The following is a 13,106-nucleotide window of genomic DNA, read 5'->3' on the forward strand; positions in this document are numbered from 1 at the left end:
GACTTACATGCATTCCGCCTTTCACTAAACCTTCCACAATGTGTTTTTCATTCTATTTCTCCAGCTCATGGCGGCCAACAGAGACACGGAGGATAGATAAGGCGAATTTTACAGCTGTCATCTAAATATTAAATGTTCTGCGGTAACCGATCACTTATCGAGCCCCAGAATCTGTCTGCTCTCCTTTCTCCGCGTTTTAAATCTGTTTACTTTCCGAAATTGAAAAATTATCAGAAAATGTTTTCATTCGGCTGGAGGTTATCTTTCAAGGCTGGACGGCCGAGGCTGAAGGTTCCGCAATATAAAGCGCGTGCGGAATAATTTCCTGGACGGGGATAAGAATCAGTGATGAATGCCACATCTAAGAGCAGGCCGTCTTCATAGCGAGTGTGGTTAATTACCTCGGGAAAATGTGACACTGGAAGTAACACCGAAATGAAACACAGGGAATTCATTTAATTACAAAGCTGAAACGGAGAGCGGGATCAATCGGAGGCTCAAACTACTAATTGATACCAAGCTGGAAACAACATGTGGCGACCCAGAATACGAAAATAGACGGTAAACAATGTTATGAACGAACCTGTAAAGGCCGCTCAAATCCGATTCTTGTCTGAAAGGTATTAAGTGAAATTTGTTTCACCAGTGATGCTCGAGTATTCAATACATTCACTTAACATGCTCCATTACCTTGGATTTAAAGGCCTGTAATTCAGCTTCGAGTTCATTGATTTTCGCTTCATTCTTCCGCAGTTGGGACTGGGCTTCTTGACGTCCTGTAAACTCTTCTTCATACTGAAAAGGAAAGTGGAATAATTATGTTTTTGCCTACCACATTACTTTGATTGTGCAGGCCACGTCTTCTACATGCTTCGCTGCAAAATGTCAGACCCGCTAACTTAAGCATATTTGTGAATCTAGCCAGCTACAGCTCGACAACATTACATTATCTTTGCACACAACTCACTGCCCCCACACAGACACACACATCAAAGTTTGCCTATGAAATCCAAGCAGGCAGACGATACTTTCAAACGACACAGCTACAGGTTGGCAAAGCATTTCAAGAGAATATTTGTAAAACCTGTATCTTAGCTGGGAGGTGGGTTTTAATAATAATGTGCGGCACAATTCTCTTTGAATATTTGCTAATATATAAACTTACATTGCAAACGGAGAGGCGGCCGCAGCAGAGGAGTGCTGGGAGTCTAATTGGTTCATTAGCAGCCCTCACTTCACTTCAGATGCAGCCTCCCAATGTAAACAATCCAACGTTCATTGTTCCCGTTTTAATTAGCAGAAAGGCCCGACTGTGTCACACACTCGTGGAAAGGTTTGCAATCGCCGAGAGATGCCCGCGATTGGGCTCAGCCTGTAACACCGCGGGATGATTAAGTGTTTCGAGGAATTTACATAATCAGGCCGGTGCTCATCCTGCTGATAAAGAGCAGGTACCGTTCAGGAGTAATAAAACTCATTTTAATCTCACATTTAAACCTTCAAGCTTTAATCATACTCGGCGCTGATGGGCAGCTTTTTAATTATACCAATTCATATTGCCTCCTGAAACTATGGCGGATTCTCAAGTTATTTAAAAATATGCTGGATCCGTGTAAACGGAAAGTTTCCTGCTTAGTCCACCTAGAACGACGGCACTTTTAGTGCCACCTTCAGAAAGAAACACCGTACACCCTGCACAGCTTCACGTCCAGGACCAACAAAGTGAAGCCATTACAGATCATTCCAGATGTAAACGCTGTGTGCACCGCAGAGCCTCCAACCAGGTCTCACTGCCCATGTGCCAGACATACTACAACTGCGCACGTGCTCAAAAAATCCCTTTACTGGCATGGGGTCAAGCCTCATGCGAATGAGGGGATTCTCTCTTTAGAATAAGAGAATTTGCCCCAACACCAATCTGCACCCCGCTAGGGCAACTGGACCAGAGGAACCTTTGTGCAGAAAGTGCAAATTCGTCAATGTGCCATGCGACTTGTCTGTAATCTGCCACTGCAGTCTATCTACTGGGAACTTGTGGGGGAGAGGGGCTTGTCTGCAATAAGGAGTAATATCAATATGGTACAAATTCAAATTTATTTATTATGTTTTGGCTCTCAAGAGGGCCACATAAACATATACCATACATAGCAACAAATACACAGAAAATACAAAAATTTAAAAACAAAATTCAATCCGCAATAGCTATACATCAAAAAAAATCAATCTAACAAGGCCGGACAGACAAAATATCACCAGGGCTATTAATAAATAGCTAAAAATCCTTTAAAAAAGTTAAAAATATAAGAACAGAACATTTCATTCGGAGGACAATAAAGTGCATGAAGGAAGTCCTTTAAAGTGACAATGCTAAGGCGGATACAAATTACTTTTAGCCATCGATTGCGCAAATTACGTAACATAGGACAAATCAATAATACATGCATACAGTCCTGGGTGTTCAGTTTACATAAATTGCACAAAGCAGAAGTGCCATGCCATTTAGATAACAGTAGATTAAGTGGAATTAAATCATAGCGTAACAAAAACCAAAACCTACGTATCCCATGCGGTAGATTCCATAGGGCATAGGGTTGTGGCTGTTTCAACCTATAGGAGGAGATGAGAGGTTCCACATTCCTTTTATCACCAACCGATTTTTTATCGGAGAGGAAACAAAACTCCCACGAAGCCTCCTTGAGGACATATTTTAACTGCGTGGAGGAGTAGGAGAATAGAACACTTTCATCAAGTTTCAGTATCTTTACAGCCCTTCTAAAGTTGCTTACGAGTTTAGAGAACTCTTTAAAATTGCCCAAAAGTTCATTTTTGAGGAGAACTCGCAGGGTGCCATCTCCCGCTCTAGCCAAATTGGCCACCCATCTTATTAGGGCGCATAGACCCTGAACCCAGGAACTCCTGAGTCCAAAGTCAAGCCTACAGGCGGCTAGTGGGCAAGCATTGTTTAGAGTCGAGAGAGATCTTAAGAGTTTCCCCTCAATCTTATGGCAGAAGTCCCAGTTTTTCACCTCTATTAATTCAATACCATACAAGATAGTTGCGGGGATTTTTGCTCTAAAAACTTCTAGAAGACTGGAAAAATGTCTTTTTCCCGTTGCCTGGTATAAGGACTTTAACCCATTGCCATGGGCAAGAGCTTTGCGGGAGCAGTGCTCTATATGGAGTTTCTCACTCAAATTGGCCGAGAATATTTTTCCCAAAAAAGTATAGGAAGTTACGACCTCCAATCTATGCCCTCCAATAGCCCAACCGTAATTTGTCGAGCGGCACTTCTTCTTACCAGCTATACACATCACTTTACTTTTGGTAATATTAATCTTCATGTAATGCTCACCAGCAAAGGCCTGTAGAGCCTGTAGCCGATTTGCAAGACCAATTGGAGTCAAGTCAAGAATCAGAACATCATCGGCATACATCAGGCAGGATATTGGAGTCCCTCCTATCATCGGGGCAATCCCCTCACTGGCAGACACGGCAGCAGGGAGGTCAGCCGTATATAAGGAGAACAAAAGGGGTGCCAATAAGCAGCCTTGTTTAAGGCCATTCCGAGATGGTATTTTAGCCGAGAGCCCCCTTTCGCCCCCCATTAAGACCCTGCACCAGGTCTCAGTGTGCAGAGCCCGCACCAGTTCCAACAGGGGGGTAGGGACACCAAGCGTCGCCAGTTTTCTCCACAGCGTTCCACGATCTACTTTATCGAACGCTGTGGAGAAATCAATAAAGGCGGCATATACCACTCCTCCTCTCACCTGGACATATTTATCTGTGATCACCTGAAGGGCGGTCAGGTTATCTAGCGTGCCATGCTCCCTTCGGAAACCAGTCTGTTCAAACGGCAACATATTGCCGTCCTCGACCCAATCAGAAAGAGATCTAAGGAGACATTTCGCAAAGACCTTTCCGATGGAGTCGAGGAGTGCAATCAGGCGGTAATTACTAGGGCTATCCCTTATACCCTTTTTAAAGATAGGGACCAAAATACTTCCTCTCCAGGACGCAGGACCAAATTTGGAGAGATGGCACGCCTTAAACAAGGGGTACAAAATTTTGCTCCAACTTAAGGGATCTTGTTTGAGGACCGTCATAGGAAGCTCATCCGGTCCCATGGCCCCAGAGGGCCGCATATTTTTTATAGCCGTCTCGATTTCTTTCTCTGAGGGATGGAAAACCAGGTCTTCAGGGGCAGCATATATGGAATTATCAATACCTGTGGTCCCGTTCCCTGCATAGAGCTCTCGGATATGAGAGGACCATACCTCTTCTGGTATAGGAATGGGGGTGGGGGTATGGCGCGTACCACATCCCTTCCCAATTATTGCCCAAAAGTCTTTAATATTACCATGTACAGCAGATTCCCTTAGTTTAATCCAAACTTCATCCTCCCTTTCCTTTTTAATTTTTTGCTTGAGTCTGCTTCTCTTTCTTTTTAACCTGGCGATTTCTTTCCCACGTTCCAGAACCCTTTCTAAATACTGTTCGCGAACTAGTTTATTTATTTCCCTATTCAGGGTACGCAATGTATTGGGGACTACCTCTCCTTTCCTAGGGGGAACAGTTTTTTTTGCGTAAAATAAAATCTTTCGCATAAATTCTTCAAAATAAACAAATTCGCTACCATTCCACTCGTTTATTACCATTAGGGTATCGGCCAATAGGTCCTGCACCCCATTAATGGCGGCAAAGTTCCAGAAGCACCTTCCAGAAGAGGCATGGAAGGTAGCCTCGTTGCCATTAAGCGACCAAGACGCCGTATTCAAAGAATTTAAAGACATTGTTAAAAACAATATACTATGATCGCTGAGTGACGTAGGTATAATCTTTAGGTCCAGAATATGGGGAAACAGGCCATAGTCTGCAATAGCATAGTCCAAAATTGACGACCCAAAGGGGGATTTATGAGTATAATTAGCGGGGACGTCAGATGGAAATCTTCCATTTAAAATAATACCATCCCCGATCGCTAATTCTTTTAACAAAATCTTCCCTCTTTTATTTGTCACCAAGTTCTCAGGGAAAAGCGTCTGGGGAATAAAATAAACCTCTTCCTTAACTTTATTCCTGAAGAGTTTCAGACTAGCATTTGAAATTTTGCAATTTAGATCACCTACAAGCAAAATTACAGGGGAAGATGGGGAATTTTTTATCTGTTCAATATATCGGAGAACCTGCTGCAAACTATCATTAAAACGCTCCTCAGGGGGTATATACACATTAAAAATTACCATAGGATATTTTTCACCATTATGGAACAGATTTTCTAGAGTTATTGTGTGGAAAAGTCTACTAGGATCAATATAATGGGAGAATCTCCATTGCAATTTGTTTGACAATAAGCAGGCAATCCCCCCCCTGGCATGCCCTTTCTTAGAGGGCGCAGCTGGTACTTCCAGGACATAAAAATCTTTTGATGGAGTTAGCATATCAATGCACCATGTTTCCTGAATGCACAATACATCCGCACCCAGAGAAGATAAAAAAGCAAGTTTCTCTGGGCAACTATGGAATCCAGCCGCATTCCAGGAAATTATTTTTAATGCGGTGTTAAAGATGGTGAAACAATTTGGGGTTATCCTTTGTTTTTGTTGATAATGCACTATGGAGCCAATTCCACTGGTTATTATCATCTATGAGTGAAGAGTTCTCAGTTTGTGGAAGTGGCTTCACGTGCGAAACTGAGCGTTTTCCCCTAGAAACCCAAATTTTTAGGTCTCTAAGGGGAGAGGTTACCCCGTTTTGCTCACCACCCCCAAACCCCTGGTTACATAGAAGATTTGGCTTGCCTGGGTTGGAGATAGGGAGAATGTCAATGCCTAGGCGCTGGAAATTTTCGGCTTGTTCTAGTATCAAGTTTGTTATAATAGGCGAATAAAATTTCACCCGTATACTCACTACCCTACTTCCACCCAACAGAGACACCAGTTCTATGTCTCTAGATTGAATATGGTAGAGACTTTCAACCTCACTAAAACGTTTGAGAAGCCAAGCTCTATTTAACAAAAGGTCAGTATCAAATAAAGGTACAAAATCTAGTACACGTACGTCCACCGGGGCCTTAGTGATATTTACAGATCGGGCCGGAGGACGGTAATTTTCCGACTCTAGTGTTACAGCAAAGGGGGGGGGGGCAAAGTGTTAAGAGCCCCAGATGGATAAGAAATTGGCACTCCTAATGCGCTCCGTGAAGGAGAGCATGGGGGAGAGCCCCCTACTTGCGATGTAGCTTCCTGAGAAAACAAACTACGTTGTTCATTTTCCCCCTCTACAGAGGTTAAAGTAGTTAAGTTCAAATCAATGTCCACCTTTAAGTAAGTAGAAGAGGGCTCCACATTGATTTCATCATTCTCCCTTGCCGCTGAAATATTTTGGAAAATAATCCTCCGCTGCTTTTTCTTTCTGTATTTTCGAATTGGTTTCCTCTTGTTATCTTTATTAATTTTTTGTTTACCATTTTTTCCCCTTTCTTCTTTTACCTCCAGTTTATCGTCCAGGGATTCTTTTCCGCACTCAGGCACAAAAATAGGAAACAACTCCTGGACCGCTTTAGGGCCAGGCAAAGGTTTATCCTCCTCCTCTATCTCCAGAACTGTGTTTTTAATGCAGTTGGGAGCTGCAGTAAGAGGCATATCCTTGTGAGGTTCCAGAGTAGGCGATTCAACCTTCCTATCCAGTTCCCCTCTAATATCTCCGGTTTTCCCCTCAGACAAGTAATGCTCAGACTTGGGGGGAGAGGCCTTCCTCATATCAGGCGATTTCTGCAACAATGTCTTTAAAGTTTGAGTGACTGATTCAAGAATACAGTCCGAGCTGCCTACAAATTTCCCCAAAAGCAGTAAGATTGAAGCAAGGAGTTGTTCCAGTGCGATCATGAACTCAGAGATCGGCTTTTCTCGTACTTCCGCAGTGCAGCAATTATCCAAGAGATTAAGGTCGGGGCTCCTGGAAATATTTAACAAGTCGGATATTTCATGGCCATTTAACGAAGGGGTGCTACTATACAACAGTAACCCAGATGGGGTGGCACCCCCTGAGGCTTTAAACTGCTCCAAAGACTCCACTTTAGCTGGGCTTACGTAGCGTCCCCAAAGTTCCAGGTCATTAGATAGTGCAGACAAGTCACCTCCCGGCCTATCATTCGTAGGTGACTGAGGGATCGGTGGTATATGCACTGGATCACCTACGGTCGTCATTTTCCCCTCTGTGGAGTCCCGTAAGGGAGACCCCCCTACCATTGATTGTGGGGCCCCATGCTGTACCAGAGGCGGTTGGGGATCTATGATGGCTGGTGAATGAAATTCCAGAGCTTTAGTATCTGATCTTTGTGGCGTAACAAGTTTAGATTTTTTTAGACCAGCTAGATCCCAAAGTTCAGATAGTTGGCATTGACCTTTCAACGGTGGGTTATTCACTGATTTGTTTCTTGTGCGGGTGGTAGTTAATTTTCGGCCAGGTTTTACTCCCACTACCCTTCCTGAGCGTAGTGTTTTAGACATTTTCCACACTATTTTCCACAGTAATAGACTTAATCAAAAATATAAATAAGTAAAACTGGTAAAAATCTGAAGTGACGTCAATCCCTGACCGGCCAAGTAAGTCCGAGATACAGTATAGCTATAACAGGCTGTAGATGGTTTGTTTTCCTTGTTTAGCTTGTTTCCTTGTTTGGCTGCTGCTCGGTTGTTAGATTTTGATTGCTGTTAGCTGCTGCTTGACCGCCCCGCTACCCTTCCCCCTCTCCTTCCGCTCAGCGCCCGCAGGGCACCGCGTCCAACCCCACCCCTTAGCTCACTAGTCCGGTGGGAGCTGATCCGGTGGGGGCAGAGGAAGCGAGCTGCAGCGGTAGGTCAAGGGCCTCCTTGTGGAGGGCTTTTTTGTGAAGGGAAGGGCGGGGGCAAGGTGCGAGTGGACGGGCGGGGGTGGGCGCAAGTACCACCGCAGCACTCCACTCACTCCACTCACTTGTGTACCAACTCTCTCCACGCCTCCTACGGCAGTCTCCAGGTGCCAAACTCAGTTGACAGATCGGCGGGATACGGGAGGGAAGAGCGGAGCGGGGCCACGGCGGCAGGCAGGGATCTCAGCGGACTCACCTGCCTGCGACGCGATGAACGTTGAGGCTTGCGGCGCCCACGGATCCTGCTGTGCTTAGCTCCCCTCGCAGCCGGGCACAGCGCTGAATGAAGCAGCCCTACGGGAGACCGGGGACAAGACTAGATCGCAAGGTAGGGATGGCTGAGGTGTCTCTTCGTTCTCCTTTCCCCCCTGCCTTGTCCTGGCTCCTCGCCTCGGGTCAGCTCAGCTCGCCGCCGCCGTCACCGCCGTTCGTTCGGCTTCTGAACCACTGTAGCTTCTGAATCACTGTAGTGCACTGTAGCTAGAGGCCTGAAAAGCCACTATCAATATGGTACCTTAAATGGGTTGTATGACGGAACAACGCATGGAAATACTCTGCATGCCCTTACCACGCATTTTTCACCCTGCATTTTTTTAGAACGCATATGCTTTTACAACGTATGCCTTTACAACTATTATATATATATATATATATATAAACAATGTATATGTGGGGGGAGAACCCCACACCCCAAAACTTACCTTATATGCGTGGTAAAGGCATATGTTGTAAAAGCATATGCGTTCTAAAACCATGTGTGGTAAAAAATGCATGGTAAAGGTACAATGTGGCAAAAATCTTGTTGTAAAGGCGGGTTCCCACTTAAATGAAGGACACCCTGCGAGAACTGCACCAGCTTCGACCTTGTGCTGGACCAGAGATCCCTTATGTAGGACCCTTTTACCACCTTGTCCTGTGAAGATGTAAACAAGGATGCAAGAGCATTGCTTCTGGTCGAAACTAACACAAGAGTGGCAAGAAAAATCAGGCAGTTTTACCCCAACCTTCACAGGAGTAAATCTCTGGCCATGGGAAAATGCTTGCCAAAGGTTTGTAGGTGTTCACCGGCTTAGGAATGCATCCCCAAACTCTAAATCCCAAACCTGCCTCTAAGAGCAAATGTATTCACAATGTACCCTTAACAGTGTAATATGTGAGCAGATATGTCCATGGGTGTAAAATCACCCTTTGAGGACATAAAAAGTCACTTTACATTCAAATTGAAGGTCAATTAAGTGCACTAATAGCTTTGCAAATCAAGCGGAGTACTTGGGTGCAGGAAATTGTATGGCCTTCAAGAATGCTAACAGCATCTCTTTATCAAGCTTACATTGTTTGTAGGGGAGGGCCGAATGTTTCATTTTGCCTGCAGAATTTGCGTAATTTAGCAACTCCAACGTTACTCTTGTAATGCGAAGTTCTGGCAAACTTCTGTCAAACGTCACATGGCAGATTTTATTCCGTGATTTGGGGTCCCCTGGAGCCTCTTCTAATGCAAGCAGTCAATGTCAAACGGCTGCTTCTCGAGTAGATTTGCTGCTGCTTTGAGTAGATTTTCAACTTGAGTGGCAGCAAAATCAAATTGAATGGCTACGCACCCTTGCGCACCGCAAAGTGCCATTCATGCCGATTTTTCAGCGAAACTGGCACTAAATTGCAGCACGAGCAGCGTGCCACGCATATTTCTACCAGTTGACAGAATTCCGTTTAATCTATTGGAGTTTTTATGTAACTTCCCGAGTTCCGCTCACCCTTAATTCTTTGTTCAAACTATTCTGGCTGTTCGGTCAGTGCTCTTTATATGATGCTTTCAACTAAGAACAGCATTTTATTTTGTGCTTCATAAATATAAAAAACTTAACAAGACACAACCTTAAAAGTTTGGGCTACATCGTGGGACTCCTCACCATTGGTAACGTCACGGAGACCATAGTTAGAGGACATCTACAACGCCATGTGAAGAAGGCCTGCCTCTGTAACATCTGCCAATCAGGTTTCTGTACTGTGGTACAGAGACCACGTTGGTATAGGAGAGGGACAGCCTTCTGCAGGCTGGATATGAGGGCAGCCTATGATTCTGGTCTAATTGGACCAGTTGGCTGTCTTCAACTCCTGCTTTAAACCCTCTCATATAGCAAACACTTGAATTTCGCTCAAACTACAAAACTGCCAGCCTCTCACACAGGGCCATATACTTTATAGCCTCACCACCTCGCTCAAAATGTAAAACTGTAGCACTAAACTAAAATCGTCAGAAGCCAATTAACATGACTTCTCATAACACTGTTTCAAAAAAATGTCCTCCCTCAAACGTACTTTACCAGGGAACACACGCAGAAATTGGAATGCCTTATCCGTTCACATAAGACTTGCCTATTGAAAGCAAATCTTCAAATATAAGCTAAAGGAGCACCTGAACCTGGCTTAACATCTCATACTTTATGCCCAGGGCTATTCGTACCCTGCAATACTCTTTATCCTTTGCTTTATATGTCATCATAACAATTGTTGCTATTTATCCTTGCTACAAATGTCATACAATCTATTTTCTATACTACAACATATGCTAGATATTTCAGCCCTCGCTACCCCTTGAGGTCCGGCCTGATAGCTGCTACTCCTCTCTCTGGACCTCCATCGTCCCACTGCCATCTATGTATAACGTGGACTACTAAAGCACATACTTTTCTGCAACTCTCTTTTGAAGTTGTGTTTTATACTGTTAATGTTAAATGCCACTTGGATGCTGATCTTACGTTAATGTACCCTTGACTATAAAGAGTACTGACGCTTCTCAGAGTTTAATAACCCAATTTAAAAAATGAAATGCAATTAGAAGAACTAAAAACTAAACAAAGGTTGTGCGTCAGTTCCTCGAAGAATGACTTGAAAACTGGTATCTCAGGAAAGGCCAAGAATCCTATTCCCTCTCAAGAAAAGCTATGAAGGTAAGGTGAGAGTACACTTCTGCAAGAGAGGTGCTGACCATTTGAAGTCCTGCAAGATTCGGTCTTACTCCTCCTGTTCTTCGTGTGTATGTGCAGCCACTAACTCGAGACCCAAAAAGCACAATCGAAGTTCTCAATGCATGCTGGTAATACACAGTAGCAGAAAGGGGAAAGGTCATGCATTCATGGATGTTTAGTGGACAGAGGAGACATCCTTGCATTAAAATGAGGCTAAAGATGTGGCAGTTGCTAAAGGACCCATTTCTCAGTCCCATACTTTACAGAAACACCCCTTGCCCCTTCCACTCAATACAACAGTCAAAAGAAACATATGTTATGTTATGTTAGCAATTTGTTAAAGCGCAAAACAGCTGCCCCAGCGACGGAGCGTCCCGGCGCTGACCTAAACAGTACCTGAAATGATTAAGTTAAACAATTTTCAACTGAGGCTCACCAAGAACATTGCATGCTATTTTATCCCAGAAAATTATGCTAAGCTTCCTAGGCCCTGTGATCCTATCTAGGCTGAATACTGAAAACTGTCAATGCAGGGTTCCAGTCTAGCACGGTCAAACAGCAGCAGAATGATCAAAACTGGGACAGGATTAAACCCCACTTGGCCCAGTTCCAGTTATTGGAAGAGTGGGCGCGCCTAATTCTGCAACCAGCAGCGGACTGGTAACACGGGCACTCGGGCAATGCCCGAGGGGCCGGTATCTGAATTCCAGCTGTGGGCTGCTTTTTTTGAGCAGCCTGGGCGGTTTCTGCGTTGTTCGATGCAGCCAGCGGCCCAGTGGGTGCCTGAGTGGCCATTCTGGAGGTAGACGGGCCCCTTACCTCCCTTTTAGCAACGTGCTGAGGTATCACTCACTTTCTCTCGCTGGGCCGATCAATTAGTATATGCATATTGAGCGGGGGCAGGGGGCCTGAGCAAAAGTGGCCTCACTTGTTTTCAGGTGTGTTTCACCAGTGTAAACTAATCCGTGCATTATTTTTAAACCCCCCCCCCCTTTTTTTTTTTAAATAAAATTTCGACGAAGCGGTGTTTTGCAGAAAGACAATATGCAAATGTGGGCCACTTTTATTTTTTAGCGTGCTCTGGCTGATTTTTAATCCCAATCCAACCCTGTCTGCAACTCACGCTCAAGATGTCAGCACTCTTGATCCTGAAACCAGGCACACTAAATCAGATATACGACCACATACAGAAGAAAAGGCTTGGTGGAAGAAACCACTGAGGTCTAAAATTGGGAGCTTGGAGCCAACCTCCACTGGCTCGGACAGAGGAGCAGAACCAGCTCAACATAGTTCTGTAGTGACTGCACTTCCAAGAGTTGCAACTGGCTCCCTGGAGCAAAGGTCTGAAGTGGCCTACGCCAAAGAGCACATCCTCTCCAGATACATTTTAATGGGAGGTAAACGAGTCATAGCGAAGAGGATGTGGCTTAACGGCTAGAACGGCTGACTTTGAAGCTGAGAACCAGGTTCGAGTCTGGCGAGAGGCTCAAACATCATATGATTCTGGGCAAATCATTTAATCTGCACGTGCTTAAAAATTCGTGTGTCCGTCTGTAAAGCATCTGGTGCTCGTGTAAAGTGCTCCGACACCTTCGGTCGAGTTCGCACAATGTAAAACTGCAACAACAACAAAAATAATAACCCCACAAGGTCTTCTGGCAGCCCCAATTCACAGGAGTAGGATCACCGCCACTGGTCTTAAAGTTAAAAAGTATCCTTTAGACATTCCACTCTTTATTTCATTTAAGTAGTATACTCAAAATTTCAAGCGCAAGGTTCTATAAATAAACATTTTCTGAATTTGGGTTACCTTCATAGAGTAGTGTAGTATTCCGACAACGTTTATAAAGCACTACGAATGACACCTAGGGGTGTCTCGCAAGGGAATAAAAGAGAGAGTTAAAATTAGTTTGTTGCGATTTATTTATGTCAAAAAGATAAAGAATTGCAGACTGAGCATGAATTTATGAATATTTATGCAAAATATATTTTGCAGCTACGACTGGAGCGCACACTGAGCGCGAACCGAGGGGGTGCTGGGATGCCAATCACGAGAGTACGGCGCAGGCGCAGCTGCAGTCAGGGTCCGCACGTGTGAAATCTACGGCTCTTCCTGGGCTCGAAGCATCAGCCTCACTAACGAGCGGCATGAAGTAAAGGGAGCGGCCGCTCTGTGTACCCTTCACCCCACGCGCTGCCTGCGCGAGAGTGTCGACGAATATCCGCGCGCG

At 44.7% G+C, this 13,106-nt stretch overlaps 1 protein-coding gene across 3 annotated transcripts in view; it reads right to left on the minus strand.

Annotated features, from left to right (window-relative positions):
- Window positions 1–13,106, minus strand: part of DIAPH3 (diaphanous related formin 3) — a 2,278,729-nt gene that overhangs the window by 1,426,910 nt on the left and 838,713 nt on the right. For all 3 annotated transcript variants that reach the window (XM_085621985.1, XM_085621986.1, XM_085621987.1), the window contains one exon: window positions 691–795. In XM_085621985.1, coding sequence (XP_085478111.1) covers window positions 691–795 — 105 coding nt within the window. The remainder of the gene's footprint in view (window positions 1–690; window positions 796–13,106) is intronic.

Source organism: Triturus cristatus, chromosome 8, assembly GCF_964204655.1.
Source record: "Triturus cristatus chromosome 8, aTriCri1.1, whole genome shotgun sequence".
Lineage (NCBI taxonomy): Eukaryota > Metazoa > Chordata > Amphibia > Caudata > Salamandridae > Triturus > Triturus cristatus.